General features: G+C 45.3%; 1 protein-coding gene across 1 annotated transcript in view; it reads right to left on the bottom strand.

The window, feature by feature from the left end:
* Positions 1–22,703, bottom strand: part of BTAF1 (B-TFIID TATA-box binding protein associated factor 1) — a 565,336-nt gene that overhangs the window by 455,899 nt on the left and 86,734 nt on the right. Inside the window, exons 7-8 of the mRNA XM_029609940.1 lie at positions 13,330–13,456; positions 1,689–1,757 (exon numbers count right to left, since the gene is read on the bottom strand). Of these exons, the coding sequence (XP_029465800.1) occupies positions 1,689–1,757; positions 13,330–13,456 (196 nt within the window). The remainder of the gene's footprint in view (positions 1–1,688; positions 1,758–13,329; positions 13,457–22,703) is intronic.

Raw genomic sequence — 22,703 nt, forward strand, 5'->3', positions numbered from 1 at the left:
TTCCTTTTCCGGCATCGATGAGGATGATGTCTGTGCCTTGGAGCAGGAAGAAGGTGGTGAAGACATGTCACCGGCGGCCCTTTGTTACTTAGGTTTTGGTGGCGACTGAGTCATCGAAGAGGAAGTCTTGACTCTGTGCCAGCTTGGTAGAAGTCGATGGAGATACTTTAAAAAGGAGTTCCATCTTCTCCAAGCGGGCCCTGCGGCCTTTTGGCGTTACTTGTGAACAGCTAGTGCACTGTTGCACGTCGTGAATAGGGCCGAGACACAAAACGTACACGTCGTGCGGGTCCGTAATGGACATGGTTCTAGGGCACTCAGGGCACTTGTGGAACCCGGTGACCATGATATTTGAAAAAATAAAGGCAGTGCGCAGTCTGAGTCTGTCGGGCACCGATGAAAAACACCGCCGAGAACAGACCGCAAAAGACTGGGATAAACTTACCTATGTCGACTGAGGCCTGTGTCGATGGGGAACCCCGGGATGGGGGAAAATGTTTTAAAATTTTAAACTTTAGTTCCATGAGGAAAATTGTGAGGTATTCTCACAGAGCTCCAGAATCTGCGAGGCTACTGCTGTGCGGAAAAAAAAAAAGAGCCTGAATGAATGCAAGGTTGTTGGCATACTGGGCATGCTCAGTGTACCAGTCAAAGTTCTAGAAACTTTGACAGAAGTGTTCCGTGATTGAGCTCCATGCTGTCGTCACCCACATTTGAGGACTACCTATCTTTCTCACAGGACAAGCAGTGTCCTGTGAGAAAGATAGGAGCGACTAAAATGATGAAGGGGATGGAAAGGCTCCCCCTCTGAGGAAAAGCTAAAGAGGTTAGGGTTGTTCAGCTTGAAGAAGAGAAGGCTGAGGAGAGATTATAGAGATCTATAAAATCATGAAAGGACTTGAACGGGTAAATGTGAATTATTTTCTATTTCAACAATACAAGGACTAGGGGGCATTCCATGAACTTTAGTATCGATTTAAAACAAATTAACATAAGAACATAATTGGAGAAATTCTGGAATTCACTGCCAGAGGATGTGGTTAAGGCAGTAAGTGTAGCTGGGTTTAAAAAAGGTTTTGACAAGTTCCTGGAGGAGAAGTCCATAAATTGCTATTAAGCAAGTTGATTTTGGGAATAGCTGTCCATCAACATGCAAAGGGTCTCTGGTTTATTCCCTAGAGAAGTCTTCTACTTGCTAGGTCAGCTGGGGGATGCTGCAAAAGCAGCATTCACAGCCCTTGGTTTGGGGGGGGGGGGGGAGGAATTAATGGTCATTCCTCAAGGGCAACACCTAATCATTGGTTTTAGGGCCCATGACTGCAGAGCTCTGTGAGGAGCCCTGATGCATGGCTCCCAGGCCAGGGCCATCACTGCAATTGACTGCACTAACTAAATTGGAAAGAGATAAAGCAAGAGGAAATATATCCATGAGTATGTTCATTAAGGCTAATCTCACCAGCACCTGTTCCAAATAAGCTGTAAGTAATTGCTGAATTTAAAAAAAAAAAAAAAAAAACCAAAAACAAAAGAAGAAGATTGAACACTTAATACATAAATTTAAAAAAAAATTAATGTGCATACTGAGGAGCAAGTCACCAAAATGAAACATCACAATAAGTCCCAAGCAATCAAACTGCTCAGAACCTAAACAGAACAATCATATAATTAGGAACATCTGTTTGTCTTACCTCCCAGGAGGGGTTAAAGAGATCATTACAAAGCTCTTCACAAAAGCTCTCCAAAGGCCATTCATTTGTCTAAATAAGAAAAAAGTTAATAAATCTGAATCTTAGACATCTTATAACAGGCAGATTAAGTATACTTTTAAATCTGTGTACTCATTACAATAAAAAAGCTTTTAGGACACTAAGAACTGCATAAACCAGTAGTGTTCTTAAAAAATACATAAAGATGTATACAACATATAAACTGGTTTGAGACAAAAAGTGCAAAAGCAGCCTTGTGGTCCTTATCTACCATCATAGTCTGTTTCTAATAGCTATTCAGCATAATTATATCTTGAACAAAGAAAGTAAAGCAAAATTGCTTACCTTGTAATAGGTGTTATCCCAGGACAGCAGGATGTAGTCCTCACATATGGGTTATCCCAGGACAGCAGGATGTAGTCCTCACATAAGGGAGCCCTATGTACGGAAAAACTTCTATCAAAGTTTCTATGAAACTTGACTGGCACCAGAATGCCTACTGAGCATGCCCAGCATGCCATGATATTCCCTGCCACAGGGGTCTCCCTTCAGTCTGTTTTGTAGCAATTAGCGTTAGCCAAAAAATAAAATAAAACATAACGTACCCAACTCCGCGGGGTGGTGGGTGGGTTTCGTGAGGACTACATCCTGCTGTCCTGGGTTAACACCTATTACAAGGTAAGCAATTTTGCTTTATCCCAGGACAAGCAGGATCTAGTCCTCACATATGGGTGATTAGCAAGCTAGAGGCTGAGTCATTTTGTGGTGAAGCAACAGTGAAGTATTGTTGTTGAAATGAATCAGCCGAAGATCACAGCAGGTTGGATGTAGAAGGAGTTGGGGTTACACTGGAAACAAGTTCTTTAAGACAGATTGTCCATAGGCTGAATCTTGTCTTCCTTCTTTGTCTAAACAGTAGTGAGCTGCAAAAGTGTGACGAGAACTCCATGTTGCTGCTTTACAAATGTTCAGAATAGGTACAGAGCAAAGGTGCGCTACTGAGGTTGACATCGCTCTGACTGAATGTGCTTTTACTCACCCTTGAAGAGTAAGGCCTGCTTTCTCATAACAAAATTGTATGCAATCTGCTAGCCAATTTGACAAACTATGCTTACCCCACTGGTTTACCTGGTTTGTTTGGATCACAGGATACAAATAGTTGACTGGATTTCCTTTGGACTGTAGTGCGGTTTAAGTAGAAAGATAGTGCACGTTTACAGTCCAAGGTATGTAAGGCTCTTTCTCCCTGGTGAGAGTGAGGCCTTGGAAAGAATGTTGGTAAAACTATAGATTGATTGAGGTGGAATTCCGTGACTACATTTGGAAGGAATTTAGGATGAGTACGGAGGACCACCCTGTCATGTAGGAACTTTGTAAAAGGTTCGTATGTGACAAGAGCTTGTAGTTCACTGACTCTTCTAGCTGATGTAATGGCTATGAGGAATACAGTTTTCCATGTAAGATATTTAAGGTCACAGGTATCTATGGGTTCGAATGGGGAACGCATGAGCCTGGTTAATACTACGTTCAGGTCCCATTGTATGCTTGGGGAATGAAGTGGAGGTTTAAGGTGAGTTAAGCCTTTCATAAATTTACTGACGAGAGGCGGTGTAGAGACAGGTGCATCTCCCACCCTGTTATGGTAAGCTGAGATTGTACTCAAATGTACTCTTACAGATGAAGTCCGAAGACCAGAGTCTGAAAGATGGTATAGATAATCAAGTAGTGAGGTAGTGGGGCAAGTGAAGGGATCTAAAGATTTCTGAGTGCACCACAAAGTAAACCGTTTCCATTTGTAGGAATAATTCTTTCTAGTGGAAGGTTTACGTGAAGCTATCAGCACTTGAGATATAGTGGTTGGAAGGTTGAGTGGTTGTAAGATCAAGCTTTCAACATCCATGCCGTCAGGGACAGGGATTGAAGGTTGGGATGGCGCAAGCGACCCTGATCCTGAGTTGAGAGTGGGAGCTACTCCCAGATGAATTGGATCCCTGACAGAGGTCTAGCAGTGTGGGAAACCATACTTGTCGACGCCAGTATGGGGCTATGAGTATCATTGTCCCTTTGTCCTGTTGTAGCTTCACTAGAGTTTTGGTTATGAGTGGTATCAGTGGATACGCGTATAACAGGCCTGAGTTCCAATGGCGAGCAAAGGTGTCCTTTGGTAGGCTGTTCTCCTGTTGAAACAGGGAGCAGTAATTGTTCACTTTGTAGTTCAGATGGGATGCAAAGAGATCTATTGTCGGTTGACCCCAGCGTTGGAAGATCTTGGTTGCTATCGTTGGATCCAAGGACCACTCGTGTGATTGGAACTGACGACTGAGGCGATCGACTATTATGTTGCGGATGCCTGCTAGGTAAGTGGCTCATAGAAGAATGGAATGTGCTAGGGCCCAGTCCCAAATCTGGGCTGCTTCTTGGCAAAGGAGGTAGGAACCTGTCCCCCCTTGTTTGTTGATGTACCACATGGCTACTGTGTTGTCCGTTTGGATCAGAACAGTTTTGTGTGAAAGGCAGTCCTTGAACGCATGTAGCACATAACGTATAGCTCGAAGCTCTAGGAAGTTTATTTGGAAAGAGGCTTCTGCTTTTGTCCACATCCCTTGGGTCTTGAGAGGACCAATGTGTGCTCCCCAGCCTAAGGTGGAGGCATCTGTAGTTAATGTGACTTGTGGAACTGGTTGCTGGAAAGGCAGACCTTTGAGCAAATTGTTCGTTAATGTCCACCAGAGGAGAGAGGACTGTAGTTCCTGAGTTATCTGAATGGGAGTGGACAATGGTTGAATGGCTTGAATCCACTAAGATTTGAGTGTCCATTGCATTAGTCGCATGGTCAATCTGGCCATGGGAGTGACGTGAACTGTGGAGGCCATGTGTCCGAGTAGGGTGAGGCACTGATGAGCTGTAACTTGAGATTGATTTCGGAGAGTGTGTGCCAGGACGACAAGTGTTTGAGCACGGTCTCTTGGAAGAAAAGCTTTTGCTATGATGGTGTTTAAATCTGCACCTATGAATTGTAGTAGGTGAGATGGGATTTTTGGTAGTTGATGAGAAATCCCAAGGAGTGAAGCAAGTGGACTGTGAGCTTGAGGGATTTGAGAGCTCCTTCTTTTGTCTGACTCCTGATGAGCCAATTGTCCAGATAAGGGAATACATGCACCTTTTGTTTGTGAAGATGTGCCACCACTACTGCCAGACACTTTGTGAACACTCGAGGTGCTGAGGCTATGCCGAATGGCAGCACTCTGTATTGAAAATGTTGACCTTTGACCAGGAATCGCAAGTATTGGCGATGTGGAGGAAAGATGGGAATGTGAGCGTATGCATCTTGAAGATCCAGAGAGCAGAGCCAATCTCCTCTTTGAAGGACAGGTAGCACGGTGCCTAACGATACCATCCTGAATTTTTCTTTTCTGAGAAATTTGTTGAGATTTCTGAGGTCGAGGATGGGACGAAGGCCTCCGGTGTTCTTTGGAATGAGGAAATAGCGGGAGTAGAATCCTCTGCCCTGCTGAAGGCCGGGGACTGGTTCTATGGCCCTGGCTCTCAGAAGGGTGGATAATTCTGCTTGTAGAATTTTGGAATGTTGATTCACTGTCCAAGATGAGAGTGGTGGATTTTCTTTTGGTACAGTGAGAAAATCTAATCGGTAACCATGAGCTGTTATGGAAAGAACCCATTGGTCTGTGGTTATGGAGGTCCAGGTGTGATGGAAATAGGTTACCCGACCTCCTACGGGTAGGTGTGGAAGTGGGTTGGTGGGGTGGCTGCTGCTCTCTGATTTCTTTCAAAAACCTGATGTTGAGGCAGTTTGAGGCGGCGGTTGGGGCCTTGCAGGCCTTTGCCTAGCTTGTGGACGTTGAGCTGGGCGAGGTGGTCTTGTCCGGTTTGATGGGGGATAGTATCGGCGCTGGCGGTAGTAAGGGCGCCTTATATCTCTTCTAGGAGGTCTTCTGACCGGGGGTTGAGTCTCCTGAGGCAGCAAGGAGAGTTGCCTGAGCGTCTCAGTATGATCCTTAATGGTCGCAACTGCTTCCTTGACTTTGTCGCCAAAGAGATTATCCCCCAAACAGGGAAGGTCTGCTAGCCTTTCCTGTACCTCAGGCCGGAGATCGGATGCCTTAAGCCAGGCCCATCTATGTGCTGTTATGCCACAAGCCGAGAGTCTTGCTGCAGTTTCAAAACTGTCGTAGGTAGCTCTGACTTCATGTTTGCCTGCTTCAATGCCTTTATGGAGTAGCTGATGGAATGGTTCCTGATACTGATCAGGAAGGGTAAAGTACCAGTTCTTGTACTTGCTTCCAAAGATTCCTTTGGTATTGGTTCATGAAAAGTTGGTATGATGCAATACGAGAAACTAACATAGAACCTTGGAAGACTTTGCGGCCTAAGTTGTCCATGAACCTGTTGTCTTTTCCAGGTGGTGTAGAGGCATGAGACTTTAATCTTTTGGCCTTCTTCTGGGCCGACTCTACGACCACTAACTGGTGTGGTAACTGGGTTTTGTGAAATCCCGGTATTGGTTGGACTAAATAAGTGGCATCTGACCTCTTATTGACCGCTGCCAGTGAACCTGGGTGTTCCCATATCCTGTACAGGAGTTCTTGTAAAACTTCATGTACCGGCACAGCCAATATCTCTTTGGGAGGGTCTACAAATTGTAGGACCTCCAGTGTCTTTTGTCTGGCATCCACCTCTGCATGTAACTGGAAGGGGGATGGTATCCGCCATATCCTTCACAAAATTTGAGAAGGATAGGTCTTCAGGAGGCGGCTTCCTACGGTCCTCAGGAGGAGATGGTTCAGACAATGAGTCTTCTTCTGAGGAGTACTCCGTCTCTGTGCCCGTGTCCTTTGGTGACCCTGGTATAACTGGCACCCTCGGTGGCATTGTGGGCATCGATGGAAGTAGTGGAGAAGCAGGGTGATGAGGCCTGGGAACTCCTGATGGTCCTGGAACCGGTTCTTCTTGGATGTCTGTGGGTTTCTTCGAGATAGCATCGAGTAAGGCATCCAGTTTTGACATCAGCAGTTGAAGAACCGTAAAATTTGAAGGTGGCACCGATTGAGTCACCGGTGGTATTGGTGAAGGCATCGGGCGCGGCATCGGACGCGGAATCGATGGTTGTAGCGGCGATGGCGATGGATCAGAAGGAATCGGAGCTGGTGTCGATGGCTGGCATGGTACCGCATCGACGAGCGCTTGTTGCACCGCTTGACGGATGTACACGTCAAGTTCCGCCCGCATAGCTGATGGAATCAGAGCAGCTATGGGGGGAGGCGGCAATAGGATACCTCCTCAGGGCCCTGAGGAGGTATGGTGCCCGGCACAGATATCGGTGGGGATTGCCTCGGTACAGTAGGCCTCGGAACCTCTGCGCTCGTCCGAGCTTTCTTAGCGGGGGAGACCGCATCCTTCGATGGCTCGGCGGGCACCAGCTTGGTGGGGTGCTGTCGTCGATGCTTCTCCTTGTGTTTTTCACTGCCAAAGGTGGATGCCTTCTACGATGGCGAGGGGGAGGGTGTAGAAGAGTCTCCTGCCTCACCTGGAAGTCGTCTTTTCAGCACAACTTGCCTTATCGATCCTGCCGGCGATGACTGGGTTGACGTCGATGCCGATGGAAGCAATTGAATTTTGAAGAGATGCTCCATCTTCTCCATCCGGAGCCGACTTCCCTTCGATGTCATCTCGACAAGACTTCACGTCGTGTTTTTCGCCGAGGCAAAGAACACATTCTTGGTGCGGGTCCGTAATGGACATATTTCTCGCACAATTCGGGCATTTTTTAAAACCAGAGGCCATTATTTGCCGGACAGCCATCGACAGCAATGTGAGGAAAAATATCGGTATGGAACCAACAAAAACTCGGGGAAAAACTGAAACCGCGTTGGAACGGAAGGAAGACCCTTGCAGTGGAAAGTTTTTCTGAACTTTCTGAAAAGTTTTATGGACGGTGAAAATCACCTCAGGACTCCAGATTAACCGCGAGGCTAACGGCTCTGCGGAAAAAAGAAGACTGAAGGGAGACCCCTGTGGCAGGGAATATCATGGCATGCTGGGCATGCTCAGTAGGCATTCTGGTGCCAGTCAAAAGTTTCATAGAAACTTTGATTGAAGTTTTTCTGTACATAGGGCTCCATTACTGATGTTACCCATATGTGAGGACTAGCATCCTGCTTGTCCTGGGATAACAGGGAAGCTACTACCAAAACCAGGAATTTTATTCTGCCAAAATACTTTAGAAATAAAATCACAAGGAGGAAGTTTGAATGACAATTATATTCAGTTAAAGAAATTAAACACCTAATAGTTTGTGTCTTTAGGTAAGGTCTCAGTGGAGCAAGTTCTAAGGTGTTTCATCATGTTCTGTAAAAGTATTAGGCTCAAATGATGTTCAGCATAGACACTTCTGTGAGTGCACATGACACACTGGTGGGGAAAATCTCTGCACTGATTCTGTGGACATTGTTCCTTTTTCTTTTAAAATGAAAACAGCAGTAACAGGAATAAAGACAGTTACCTGAAATGGCTTATTATAAGTCTCCTGGAAATATTTTCACTATTATTGCTAAGCATGACATTTAACACCCTGTGTTTTTAACCTTTTTTGCTTGATTAAAGAATGTCAGTGAGAATTTTTAGGAGTGGATTCATGGTGACATCTTATTGTCTTTCATATTAATAAGAGGGGGTTTCCAGAGGTTTAACAATGTGATAGCATTGTAACAATGATATTGAACAATGTTAAATTCTTACATTTAAAAATTTTCTTCTTTATTCAGACTTGCTCTTATTCTATTACTGTCTTGTTAAAAATATAAAATTGGATAATCTAAAAACAGCAGAATATATACACTGCTTGAAAATACAACATACAAAACAAAAAATTTCAACAGTAATGACTTTGCTTAAAGTTACTCCAAAATGTCACTTAAAGTGACAACTAAAAGCCTCTGTGAAGTTACACAACACATTAGATGTGTAAAAAAGATAAAATATGAAAAGTTCCACATTTAACAGACTAGCCATAAAACCAAATTAAAATTATACTGAAAATAGATTTGAGAACAACTTCACAAGTATCTTAATACATCTCCTTTAATGCCAACACCATTACAAAATTCTGTCAATAGTAAAATGTTCAAAGTTACAGTAAGAAAATAATTGGTACCAGTTAACCTGCATATCATTGCTCCATGGGCAGAAAAAACAAATGTAAGTCAGCTTTCAAGGTCACCACTTGCTCCTCCATCTTGGCTGTGACACCCAGACCTAGCTGTTTGCCCTCAACTATGTTTTCTCCCCGATTCCCAATCCTTAGCACACAGAACATAGTAAGCAAGTATCAAAGTCAAATTTCAATTGCTGCCTAGAATAGATGAGTGCCAAAACCAGAACTCTCAGTCTCATCAGTAAGTGTCCAGAAAGCTTTACTTTTCTGTAGGCTCCTAAACAGGCTTCTGTAATCAAAAGCCAGGATACTGGCACCACCCACCAGTGCTATTTAATTTCTTCTTGACAATTTCATATACAAAGGCAAGGCATAAATTTTGAATACCACAAAATATAATCAGCAACCTATCCTAGCCCTCCTTTCCCCCAACATTCTCTACTACTGTCTCAATCTTAAACTTAAAAGCAACTGGAATGCCAACCATAAACAAATACAATCATTAATTCAACCCATAATTAACCAGAAGCAAAGGCACAAGTAAACAACCAAGTCAGCATGGCTTTACCCAGGGCAAGTCTTGCCTCACAAATCTGCTTCACTTTTTTGAAGGCGTTAATAAACATGTGGATAAAGGTGAACCGGTAGATGTAGTAACTTGGATTTTCAGAAGGCATTTGACAAAGTTCCTCATGAGAGGCTTCTTTGAGGTATTGCTGGATCTGCTCATCCCGTATGGTGTCGTTGGTAGCATAAAGCTCAGTATAAAAGTGTAAAAAACACTGGCGAATCTCCTTTGTTTTGGTCAACAATGTCCCTTTCTCATCTTATTTTGATTATATGATTTGCAGACCATTGCTTTTTCAGTTTTCGTGCTAATTGCCTCCCTGCTTTATTCCCCCCTTCATAATGGAGCTGCTTAACCAGTTCTAAGCGGTGGGCAATGTCAGCTGCTTCCAGACCCTCCAGGTTACACCTACATTCGTCCAGATTCGCCAATGTTTTTTTGTCCCAGATCGCTTATGTACTTCTTGTAATTTACTAATCTGACTGTAACAGAGCTTTTTCTGCGTTCTTTGTCTTTTTGACATAAGAAGCACGGGCAATTATAAGACCCCTAATCACTGCTTTTAAGCATTCCCAAATGTTCATAGGTGAGGTATCGCTATTGTCATTGCACCTCAGGTACTCCACAATATTCTCTTTCAAAGCTATGGAGAAAGACTCATCCTCCAAAAGACTATCATTAAGTTTCCAGTATTGTGCTCCACGATCATAGTGTGTGATCCGCAGAGTTAATCCAATGGGTGCGTGGTCAGACCAAGTTATGGGGTCTATGAAAGTATTAGTAACCTGGTTAATAAGGGATTTCTCCACAAGGAGAAAGTCAATTCTTGAGTATGTTTGGTGCGGCCTAGAAAGAAAGGTATAATTCCTGGAGGAGGGATTGTGTTTTCTCCATACATCGAAGAGATCCAACTTGGTGAGAAACTGCTTGAAAGTGTGTCTATCCTTTCCTTTAGTGAGCCCACCTCCCCCGGAGTTATCTATGTACAGGTTGATAGTCATATTGAGGTCTCCCCCCCACTAATAAGCACCCCTCAGCAATTGATTCAAGCTTTTGTTCCAGACTGAGCAAAAAATCTCCTTGTGAACTGTTCGAAGCATATATGTTTATCAGAGTATATACACCATCGCCAATACTGAGTATCAAGATAATATATCTGCCCTCTGGATCACATATACATGCTTTTTGTTCAAAAATAATATCCTTGTGAATGAGTATGCCTACGCCAGTATATTTGCTATTTTTTGTACATGCTGCCCAAAATTGGTGAGGAAATATAATATTTTTCATCAAATGTTTGTGTCTGCGTTTCAAATGAGACTCCTGAATAAAGGCTATAGTGGTATGCTGTTGCTGCAATTCACTGAACAAAAACTGACGTTTTCTATAGGAATTAAGTCCCTTAACATTAAGGGATAATACCTGAAGTTCAGCCATTCCTAAAACAAACTATAGTGGTACAGACTATAGGGTTGGTTCCCCCCAGCATGGCATAGAGACTAAACGGCAGATCTGTTTGAGCAATATAACAATAGGCTAGCAATAAATGTCTGCCATTGTATTGGAGGAATGTGAATACTTCCCCTGTTCCCCTTCATGAAACAGTCATATAATCCACTCAGAGCAACCCAAAAGACCCTGAATACCCGCGCAAACAGGCCTCTCCGTGGAGAGTCGTCTGCCTTGATTAGAGAAGAATCAGCCCCCATGTGTTAGGCCCGTCCCTCCCCACACAACCATAAATTGCATGAAATAATAATACCTTATGGTGAACAATCTTCCTGAATAAACTGAAAGTGTACCCTACTGTCCGCCCCCAGACTGTGCTTTTGAAATCTAAAGATTGTCAGAGTACTGCACAATGTCAGCGATGAACTGTAGGCGCCTGAATTTGAAGTGATACCGAGTCCGCCGTACTCGCTCAATGCCTTCCAGCTCAAGGATCCCCCCCCAGTGGCATCCGTGCAGGGTCCTGCGTGCGTCGCAGTTGGCGCCCTCCTTTGCTTACTCTCTGCCATTTGGGGCCTTCCGTATGCTGTTCCAATGCCTGTCCTCGGGGGTTTATCGTCTCGAATCCCGGGTAGCCTGCTGCATGTAAGATGACTGCTCCCTCGTGGGCCGCTTTGATCTTGTGGAAATTGCCCTTTAGCGTAAAAGCCAGGCCGAACGGAAATGTCCATCGATATTTAATATTGTCCTTTCTGAGTGCCTCTGTGACAGCTTTCAGGTGCCACTTTCAAATAGTAGAGGGTGCCAGGTCAGCGAAAATTAAAATTTTGTGATTTTCCCAAGTCCAGTCCACCCGTTTCCGGGCCGCCATAGCTATGTTCTCCTTGAGGGTGTAATCATGAAATTTAACAATAATGTCCCGGGGACGATTATCTTGCTTGTTTCCCAGCGCACGATGAGCTCTATCAATTTTAATATTAAAGGTACTAGAGGATTCTTGTGGGTGCTGGTGCATCGAATTCAAAAGCATGGTGCTTATTTTCTCTATAGTTGCCTTGCAGTCCAGGTATTCTGGCGTTTCCGGTACACCTCTGAACCGGAGGTTTTGCCAACGTGAGCGATTTTCTAAATCCTCCACCTTCTCAGAAAGGGACTCTATTTCTTGTTGCAGGGTTTGACGCTCCTCCTGCGCCGTTTTAATGTCATCTGCTAGGGCTTCTGTTTTGGTTTCCACGTCAAAAACTCGGCAGCCATTGTCTGCTATCCCTTCTTTCATCTCTTCTATGGACGCAACAATATCTGTTTTATAGTCTTGTAGATCTTGCCGTAAATCCTGTCTGAGTTCTGCAAACCAGCGCTTTAATTCCAGTCTCGACGGTAAGTCGTCATCGAAAGGTGTCGGTTCCTCTACGGGCGGGCTCCCCAAGTCAGTTTCCCCGAGGGTAGCCATTTTGATGCGGCCTACCGATTCAATTGCGTCTTGTTTTTGATACGAAAATTTCCGTAAGTCAGCTATTTTTTTGCGATTGGACATCGGAGGCTTTAGCTTGTCAGGTCAGGCAGCCTGTTAGGCAGAAAGAATTCGCTGTTGAGGAAGATTTTAGTGGATTGTAGGCTCTGTGGAGCAGGAGCCCTTTTTCACCCCACCATTCAAATCGGTGACGTCACTCCTCTCAAATAGCCTCATGAGAGGCTTCTAGGAAAAGTAAAAAGTCATGGGATAGGTGGCGATGTCCTTTCATGGATTGCAAACTTTGTTATTCTGAGTTAAGTTTTCAACAAGGGCGAGCCACGCCCTTGTTGAAAACTTAACTCAGAATAACAAAGTTTTGCTTGCCTGTCCCTCCCGACGCAGCCTGGTGGCGAAACACGGCTCCGTATCAGGGGACCCGCCTGTACTACAAAATTTGTATCATTACACTGTGGAGTTGCCGGTTAAATATAAAAATTTGCTCTTGCATTAAAGAAGTGTGGACATTGAATTTTTCTGCACATTTCCCTGTTGATTGCTGTGATTCTGTGCGTGCAGTAGTGCTATTTCGCAATTTGGATTTTCTCCGTTATTTCTTCACCATTTCTAGGAATACAGTTCTAAATGAAGTTCTCTTGACAGGTGTCACTGACTAGGCCAACCTGCCCCAGCTAGCCCAAAGAACTGGAGGTCTTCAACTCCAGGCTAATTGGAAGCATATTGTACTATCTACTTACTTTCTAGTTACTGTTAGAAAATCACTCACTACTGAAGTTGGGAAAAGCAACGCATACAAGTCCATTTATCTTGAAATGCAAATGAATACTCCCACCTTTCCGACCTTAACATATATTCTTCCATACAATTCACCTGAATGTTGCAGGCTGCATTTGATTCATTTTTAAAAATACAAACTTGACTCTAAATATTTAATAATAGTATTGAAACAAAGCATAAATTGTACCTCATCAAACAAAGTTGAATTATCTAGCACATTTTCTACCAATACTTTGGAGTCAGTTGCTGGCTGACTGATAACATTTGCAATTTTTCTTCGTTTTTCTTCCGGTTCTCCATCAGTACTATCATTACTGAAAATATAAGTTAGAGATAAAATTTTAATATTTGAAAAGCATGGAAAAAATACTGAATGTACATCAAAATACTAACTGTACAATTTACACAATATAATCTGCACAACTCTCTCACAATCTCTATACCACTTCAAGAGGCAATTTCTTGCATGGTCTAACTAGCTCTAACCTTTAAAATTGAGCCCTTATGAAGTCAACCTACTACATATAGTATGCTTATATCTCAAACTCGTGGTATTCCTTTGTCTTCTGGTTCTGACCTCAAGGAGCCACTCAGCTATAGAATAACCTGTAAAAAAGTGCATGCATTGTGTAAAGCTGCAAGGTTGGAGGGATGGGCAGCCAGAAAGACTACACCCACAGCTGGAAAGGTAAGAGCAGGAAGGGGAGGAATGCTGGCACTGAACTGGGGTAAGAGTTGAAGATTCAGACTGGGGAGAGGAGGGGACAGTGTGATGGTTTAGGGTTGGAGAGATTGACATGGAGGGTCATGTATCCTCTGCTGAATTTTCAGTACATTTTACTTAGAATAGTTTATATTACTCAGCGACAACGTGTTGATTAACTATCAAAATCTGATATTATGTTGCAGGGTCTGCATAAGAACACTCAAAAAGGTCAACAGACCTGAAAGACAGTTGTAAAGCAGTAAGGTAAGAATGCCTTTAAAAGAGTAGCATTTAGTAGGCACTGAACTATATTTTTCAGAAAGTCATGCTACTGGTTTACATAAAAACCTCTAACCAGAGGCTGTGTTGCAGGGGTCCTCACAAAACATCAGGCTATGCTACATTAAGAGGAAAAAAAAACCCCAAAAAAACCCCTATAATATGGAGGTCATCTTGCCAAGCATTTCTTCTTCATTAGCACACAAACCTCCCACAAAACATCTAAAGCCAGGTCAAGAGAACGCAAGAGTAAACTATGCTAAATTTCTGCTTTAAGAGGGTAATTTTCAAATCACTTGCACAGCACTAAAAACCTGCAACCACAGTATACATGCAGATTTTACTGAGGATTTTAAAGCAAAAATATGCTCATAAATTTGCTTTCAGAATTCACTGGTAAATGGCAAAGTATGCACAGAGACAGTCAAAGTTAGGCAGCTAGAAAATTAGCCAGCTAAATTAGAAACATTCCGAGGGCGTAACTGGGAGGAGTTCAGTCAGCCAGCTATGCTAACCAGTTAACTCCAATATTCAGAGTTAACTGGATGATTTAACCAGCTAAGCTTAATTGGACCTAAGAGCTGTCCTAAAGTTAGGCGGCTACAGTTAGCCAGCTAACTAAAATAGCCGGCTATATTCAATAGTGCGGTTTTACTACTGAATATACCTCCAAAATTAGCTAAATAAGTTTATCCTGCTAACTTTACTAATAGACTGCCTGAATATGGACTTCCACGTTTTTAAAATCAAAAGAGCATGTGCTTAAGTGCTGTCCTCCTCCATCTCACCCCAGAATGCTTCTGCTTAGTTTGCGCAGAAGTACACACCAAACAGGGTTATGTGTGTAGTTCTACACATACTGGAGCCCTGGCTAATTGTGTAATAGCCATTTTGTCACAAATAGGAGAATGTGAGCCCTTGGCCGCTGCCAAGTTGAAAGCTGCCTAGTCTATAATGGTACGGATCAGGCCCCAACAGGCGGTAGCAGGCACACCCCCACTGACTAGGTCCGCAAAATGTGAAGTCTTCACCTGGACCAACCACCTCCTCCACAGGTTGAGCCCTTGGGTTCTGGGAATCGGCAGAACTTGAAGCGAAGGGACCACAGTGGGAATGAGATCTGAGCAACAGCTGGGGTCGCAATCAAGAATCAGAATAGAGTTCCAATGATGCACTCTCTAACAGGTCAGAGGACCACAGAAAGCCTGCAAATCCAAATTAAGGTTCCACAAGAGAAAAATCTTCACCAGTTGCAAATGCAACACTCCTTTCAGAAAACAGACTATAACCAGATGTGAAGCGAAGGACAACCCTTGCACCTTTAAGAGAATTGAAGAATAAAAATAAAATTAAAGAATAAAAATAAAATTAAAAAAAAAAAGAGAATTGAATGCAAGACCCTTTGCTAATCCTCTTTGTAAAAAAAAAGCCAAAATACAAAAAACCGATGCCCAAAGAGAAGTAATGCCTTCCTCAAGACACCACATTACAAACACCTTCCAAACTATGACATAAGCCAAAGAAGTGGAAGGCTTTCTAGCCTGCAACAAGGTCATAATGACTTCCTTCGAATAACCCTTCAATCGCAAGATAGTGCCTTTCAAAAGCCAAGCCATGAGACAAAAACAAGCTGCCTGATCCCAAAAAAAAAAAAAAAAAAAAAAAAAATCGGATCCCAATGAAGCAGCCAAAGAAGATGGCAGAGTCTGAGGCCCCTCCACGGTCAAATTTACAAGATCTGCGAACCACGAATGACATGGCCATTCTGGAGCCACAAGGATTAACTTCCCCAGGTGAATACTGATACATCGTAGCACTCTCCATATCAAAAGCCACAGAGGAAATGCGTACAGTAAAATGCCACACGGCCACGAGAGAACCAGAGCATCGAGACTGAGCCAACCTCCCATCTGCAACTGAAAAAACGACACCTTAACATTCTGCTTCAATGCCATAAAATCCTGATGAAGAATGCCCCACCTGGCCTAAATGAGGTCCATCGCCTCATCCAACAGCTCCCATTCTCCAGGATCTAGTACATGTCAGCTCAGAAAATCTGTCTGAACTTTCTCTACTCTAGCCACATGAAATGCCGCCAGAGCCACAAGATGATGTTCCGCCCAGCAAGCTAATTCTTGGGTCTTCCAAGACACCATGAGGTTCTTGGTCCTTCCTAGGTGGTCGATATATGCCACCATTGTCGCATTGCCCAACAGAATTCATACTACTTGAACATATAACTACAGCAGAAAAGAAAAATGCTTTGCGCACTGCTCTCATTTCTAATTGATTGATAGATCACAAAGCCTCCTCCGCTGTCCACTGACCCTGTGCCATTTGCCCTGGCAGATGACCTCACAGCCCTTCAGACAGGCATCATAGTTATTACCATCCAATCTGGGATTTCCAATCCCACTCCTACCTCAACATTGGTCCACGAAAGCCACCAGGACAGACTAGACCTGGACTCCCCTCTCTGAGATAGCTGAATCAAATTCTGAAGATTCCAGCAGGACAGAAATTCCTTCCAGAGTGGCTGCATAAGAGCGAATATCCATGAAACTAGAGATCGAGCATAGGAACCATAGAACCCAGGACCTGCAAATAGTCCCAGGCTCTCGGTACTGGCAGATGCAACAACCTATGGACCCAAGCTTGCAACTTTAACACGCTCCTCTGTAAGGAACACCCTACCCAGCTTGGTATCTAACCAGGCTCCCAGGAATTCCAGCTATTATGTTGGGACCAAATGTCTCTTTGCCAGATTGACTAGCCAGCCCAGAGCCTGCATCAGGTGTAGAACATGTTGAACCAAGTGCTTTCAGAGCTACTTTGACTTCGTCCAACAAGTGAATCATCTGGATAGGGATGCCTCAAGATGTGTTCCTCTGAAGTGCTGCTGCCACTACCATCACCATCTTTGTGAAAGTCTGTGGTGCTATCATGAGCCCAAAGGGAAGCGAACAAAATTGAAAATGCTCCCCCAGCATGGTGAACCGAAGGAACTTCTGATGTCCCACCCAAATGGGAATATGCAGATATGCCTCCGTGAGATCAAAGGAAATTAAAAACTCTCCTTTGTGGACAGCTGCAATAAGAAAGTGTAGGGTTTCCATTCGAAAAAGCAGGACCTTCAATGCCACATTCACTCTCCAGAGGTCCAGAATGGGCAGATTGCTACCCTCCTTCTTCAGAAGTAGATAGAATACCTTCCTTGTCCCAGTCCCTGTGCTTTCGAGGGAACGATTGCCTCCAGATGCTTTAGCCAATCTAGTGTGGTGTGAATCACTTCTTCTTGCTTGCATCTGAGGTGCAAGCCTTCTGGACCAGGTGAGCAAATTCTAAGGTGTAGCCCTCTCTTATAACTAACAGTTAAAACTCACTGGTCTGTTGTGCTCTTTGTCTACTCCTTGTAAAAGAGGGCCAACCACCCCCCTATGACTTCTGGGGAAGAGTGGACCAGCCACATCTCATTGTGCAGACTTTCCTTCTCCAGCTCCTTGGCTGGAGGATTGCTGGGCTGGTCTATGCGATCCCCAAAAGGACTGCATCTGGAAGAAGCAGTCCCTAACTGGGAGACGACATCTCACTGCCCTGTACCACTGTTAGCTTCGGAAGCTCTTCTTGTTCCCTTTTGGTTTGTCCTTGGGTAATTTATGCCCCTTGGACTCACCCAAGTGTTTCACTAGTTGCTCCAAATCTTCACCAAAGAGAAGTTTTCCCTTGAACTGAAGACTGGACCAGACATCTGCTGATCACTTACACAACCAGAGGAGATGCCTAGGTGACACCATCAACACCATATTCCTGGAAGACTTGTGCAGGTAGTCAAACAAGGCATCAACAATATAAGCCCTCCAGCTTCCAAACGCACTGCTTGCTTAGCAACGCAGTGCTTGCTTAGCAACGCTCCCGTCGAGAGTGGTTGTGTGTGTTGCTTCCATTATCTTTTGAGTCCCCATTGCAGGCGATGCATGTGGAATAGTGTGTTGGGAACTGTGTAAATGGCCGCCGCCATGTGCCCCAGGACGGTTAATATCTGTCTCAAGGATGGTGTACTGATTAGGCTTGTGGCTCGAAAGAGGCGGTACATGTCTAGCCTCCTCTCTCTGGGTAGGAACGCCCTGGCTCTGATGGTGTCGACAGCCGCTCCTAAGAACTGAATAGACTGTGTCGGAACGAGAATGGATTTCTGATAATTGATAAGTATCCCCAAACCATGCAGGCACTGCATTGTCTGATGCAGGTCGTTGCAGAGAATCTGGGGTTCGGAGGCCACAATCAGCCAATTGTCCAAATAGGGAAAAATCGTTATGCCCTGTTGACGAAGGTGGGCCACCACCACTGCCATACACTTGGTGAAGACTCTGGGGGCTGCTGAGAGTCCAAAGGGGAGTACCCGATACTGGTAATGTCGATTCTGAAACTGAAACGACAGGTATTGCCATGACGACTGGTGTATTGGAATATGCGTATAGGCATCTTTCAAGTCTAAGGAGCACATCCAAACCTTGGGTTGCAGAAGCAGAAGGATTGTTTTCAGGGACACCATCTTGAATTTCTCCTTGACCAAGTGTTTGTTCAATTCTCTGAGATCCAGTATAGGACTCACACCCCCCCCCCCCCCCCCCGATTTCTTGGGAATTAGGAAATATGGTGTTCAATTCTCAGATCCAGTATAGGCCTCGCCCCACCCCTGATTTCTTGGGAATTAGGAAATATGGTGAGTAGAATCCCTTGACGCGAGTCCGAGTTGGAATTTGCCTGATCGCTCGCTGTTGGAGGAGGGATGCGATTTCCTGTTTTAACTGTAGCTGCCGGCCCCGGGCTTGGGGCAGCAATAGGTGTGGTAGATCGGGTTTGACCTTGATGTGGAGTTGGTATCCCTGTCTTACTATCTCCAGAACCCATTGATCCGTCGTGATGGCTTCCCAGTACGGTAGGCATTATACAATTCTGCCCTGCGGGTGTAGTGGCAGAGAATGGCAGTGGCCCTAAAAAGAGGGCGTCAACTTTGCAGCTACCTGCTGTTGTTCAGGGGTTTGTCTTTGCGGTCTCAGTCTCCCTCGCCTAGGGAAAGGAGTTTGCGATGCTGTCCTCTATGGGGGGTTGTATGGAGCCAGTCGGCTCTGTTGGTACGGGCGAAATGGTCGCAGAGTATATGACTGTCTACGGGTAGGTGCGTAGAACCTCCGGGGAGGAAAAGACTGGTTGTGGGTTAATGATTGGACCGCTACCGATTGGTCCTTAAGGTTGGCCACCATCTCCTGAAACCTATGACCAGCGATGAGTGTGGAAGTTGACGCGAAGAATAAAACTGGGACTTTTGCATGCAGAATTTCAAATCTAATTTCCTGGATACCGGTGCTGTAGTGTAAGGGAACTCCCACATTTTCTCCAGGACGGAATCAAGCACCTTGCGCAACTGAAGCGCGGTAGGTTCCGCCGGAACATCAAAAATCTTTAGGATTCCCAGTGTTTCTGCCTGTGGGTCGGGTATCTTCTGTACCTCTAGATTGAGAAGGGTTCCCATCTTATCCAGAAATTTGGGGTAAGAGAGATCCTCTTGAGGTGAGTACGGTTCCGCCTTGTCCTCTGGGGGATCGGAAAGGTATCCCATGGATGACGCTGGGGATGATGGTGGTGATTCCGGATCTGCTACCGGGGGTGACCGTACCCTTCTCGGGGCTATGGGTGTAGGTGGGAGAGGAGCCCGTGGGGAGAGACCTTTGGGAGTCTCTGCGAATAATGTGCTCGGTTCTGGTTCTGACTCCCCTTGCGGGGAGGGGGTGTGCTTTCCTTAGAAGACGGCGAAAGATGGAAAGTGGAGTCGAGGACTTCAAAGAACCCCACTAAGGTGGTGGATAGCTGAGAAAAAACTTCCTTCATCTGTGGGGGCATTTTTGGCTTCTGGTCTGCGCCACTGGCAGGTGGTGCAGGGGGCATCATCCCCAACTCCAATCTTTGCTTCTTTGGCACCGGTTGATCCATAGCCGAGTCATCCGTGCCGTGATCGGAGCCCCGTGATTGAACCAGTGATCTTCCTACCAGGGAGGACGAAGACGAGGAAGTAAGACTGACATACAACTCGTCCGAGTGCATCGAGGATCTGCCATATACCCCACTCCTAGGAGACCCCGACCTGTCTGACGCCCTAGGACTAGGGTGTTCTTGTCTCGGGAAGGCTTCGGCCGATGTACTCTGTCCCGCATTAGGCCTGTGTTTCGGCTTCCCTTGCTTTTTATGCTTCTCCGTCCTCCCCCGACTGTGCGGGGCATGTGGGGACATGTATTGGCTCCTTAGCGGTGAATCCAGTGAGGTTGACCGGATCCCAATGCTCTGTGCTGTCTTTGAAGGGCACGTCAGATGGTCTCCGCCCGAAATCTTCTGCTTATGCGTCACATGCTTCGAGCTTTTCAGTTTCGGTGCAGACACTTGTGCCGCAGGCTTCAGTCCCAGGCCTTTCGACGCTCCTTGTGTCGATATCGGCACAGAGTGTGCAGACGTCCTTGCTTCCAGCATCGTTTGGGGCGGCCGCCCCATTTTTGAGTCGATCTTTGGCGCATGCTTCGACTTGTGCGCCAATCCCGGTGCCTCCAGCGCCCTGCGGCTCGACTCTTGCCTCGAGCGCCGGCGATGTCGACGCCTCAGACGCATGGCAGACGCTCTTCAGCACCAGCCGGTGCGTATCACCTCCGCCGTGCGTCATGACTAACTTCGCTCCTCAGCCTTGCCACAGTGAGTCACGCCGATCCCGGCACGATGGCCGGTTTCCAGGCCTGGAGGTGGAAGGTTCAAAAGGACGCTGCTCTCCTTACTGGGGCCGTCCGATGGGGGATCCGGGACAGGTGATGAGTGGGCCTCCGAAGGTGTAGCACCATCAGATTCCTCGCTCCGAAGCGATTGCAGTTTTTGGGCCCTCTGCCAGCGAGCCCATGGCGACATCCTGCCGCAGTGTTTACATGCGGCCTGTTGGTGATCCAGCCCCAGGCACCTGTAGCACCGATCATGTCCATCGGTTATGGACAATCTTGCCACAAGTGCAGGGCTTGAATCCCGAGGGCCTTGGCTCCTGTTTTTTGGATATTCTTCTTCTTTTTCCAAGAGTTGCTGAGGAGAACTCCAGCTCCGCGTGCGCTCCCGCGTGCGGAAAAACAGACTGAGGAGAGACTGTTTTTCTGCGCAGAAAGGCACGCGAAGCTGCACAGAGCAAAGCTCTGTATCTACTACAAAGCTCCGCCTCCTGGGCCCTGATAGACAGTTCCCATGACAGCATGGCTAATTGAGCCCTGCTATCAATGGGAAACTTGTATGTTTTTTTATAATTTAAAATGTTGAGTAGGTTTTACATGTGTTATATTCTATATGTGTTAAAGTGATTAAATGTATTATGAAACGGGAGTCAAGATGGCGCCCTGACCGGCAGCACTGTTTGTTTGCTCCGTGAGATTTCTTGGTTAAAATCTGTTTCCTTGCTTTGAAATGCCGCCAAAAAGAAAGGGCAGGGTGAGGAACTACCCCCTCCGTGACCACCCTGCCTCTCGGGCAAAGAACCATCTTACAGTGCGCCATTACACCCGCACAACAGGGGAATAGTGTTCTGGCTGTTGGACCCGCGGTAGGAGGAGCGGAGCTAACCACGGACGAAATATCACTATCCCCACCTGATGAGAGGTCACCACTGGAGCTTAGAGGCACTTCGACCCTGCGCTCGAGAACGAACTCCGAAGGGGAGATTAATCACTCGCAGGAGGAGGGAGCTATGTCGCAGGATCCTCTAGCCGTTAGCCTCTCAGAGCTAGAGGCGGTTCAGCCCGGTGAGTGTAATCGGGACAGTGGAGAAGTGCAGGCAGGAGGTTGCGAAGGTAGGCCTGCAATACCTCCCGTTCCTTCCACCGGAGTGTTGATAGGCTTGGAAAAGCCTGAGGTGGTGACTCTAGACGCTCTCTGGCATCTAACGTCTGCCATAGCAAAATCATGTGGAGATTGTTCTGATAAAATTAACAACTTGTCTCAACAAATGGATTTGTTGAATAAAAACTTTGAAATGCAAAAGCAGGAAGTAACTGAGAAATTTGAAAAAGTGGAAAATGAGATTAAACAAGTGAAATTCAAGATTGTGGTAACATCAATAGAAAAATAGAAATGATTGAAAATGCGTTAAGACACCTAAATTTACGTATACTGAATTTTCCTAGGATAGTGGGGGAATTTCCTCGTGGTACAATTAAAAGGTATTTCACTGAGATTTTGTAATTTCCTTCTCAAGAAACCCCACCCCTAGACAAAGTATACTTTTTGCCAAGCAGGAATAAACAGAATGTGCAAGAAATCCCAAGAGACTTTGCCAATTTGACGGAGTTTCTAGAAACTTCGGGATTTGAAATAACTGAAAGAAGTACTTTATTGATAACATTCTACAATGAGAAAGATCTTACAGATGTAATGAGAGCATATTTCAAAAAAATTGAGTCATTGTTTATGGGAGCAAAATTGAGAATATATCCGGACTTGGCGAAAATTACACAGATGAAAAGAAAATGTTTTTTGGCTTTGAAGCAGGAAACACTGGCGTT

The sequence above is a fragment of the Rhinatrema bivittatum genome, chromosome 7, assembly GCF_901001135.1.
Source record: "Rhinatrema bivittatum chromosome 7, aRhiBiv1.1, whole genome shotgun sequence".
NCBI lineage: Eukaryota > Metazoa > Chordata > Amphibia > Gymnophiona > Rhinatrematidae > Rhinatrema > Rhinatrema bivittatum.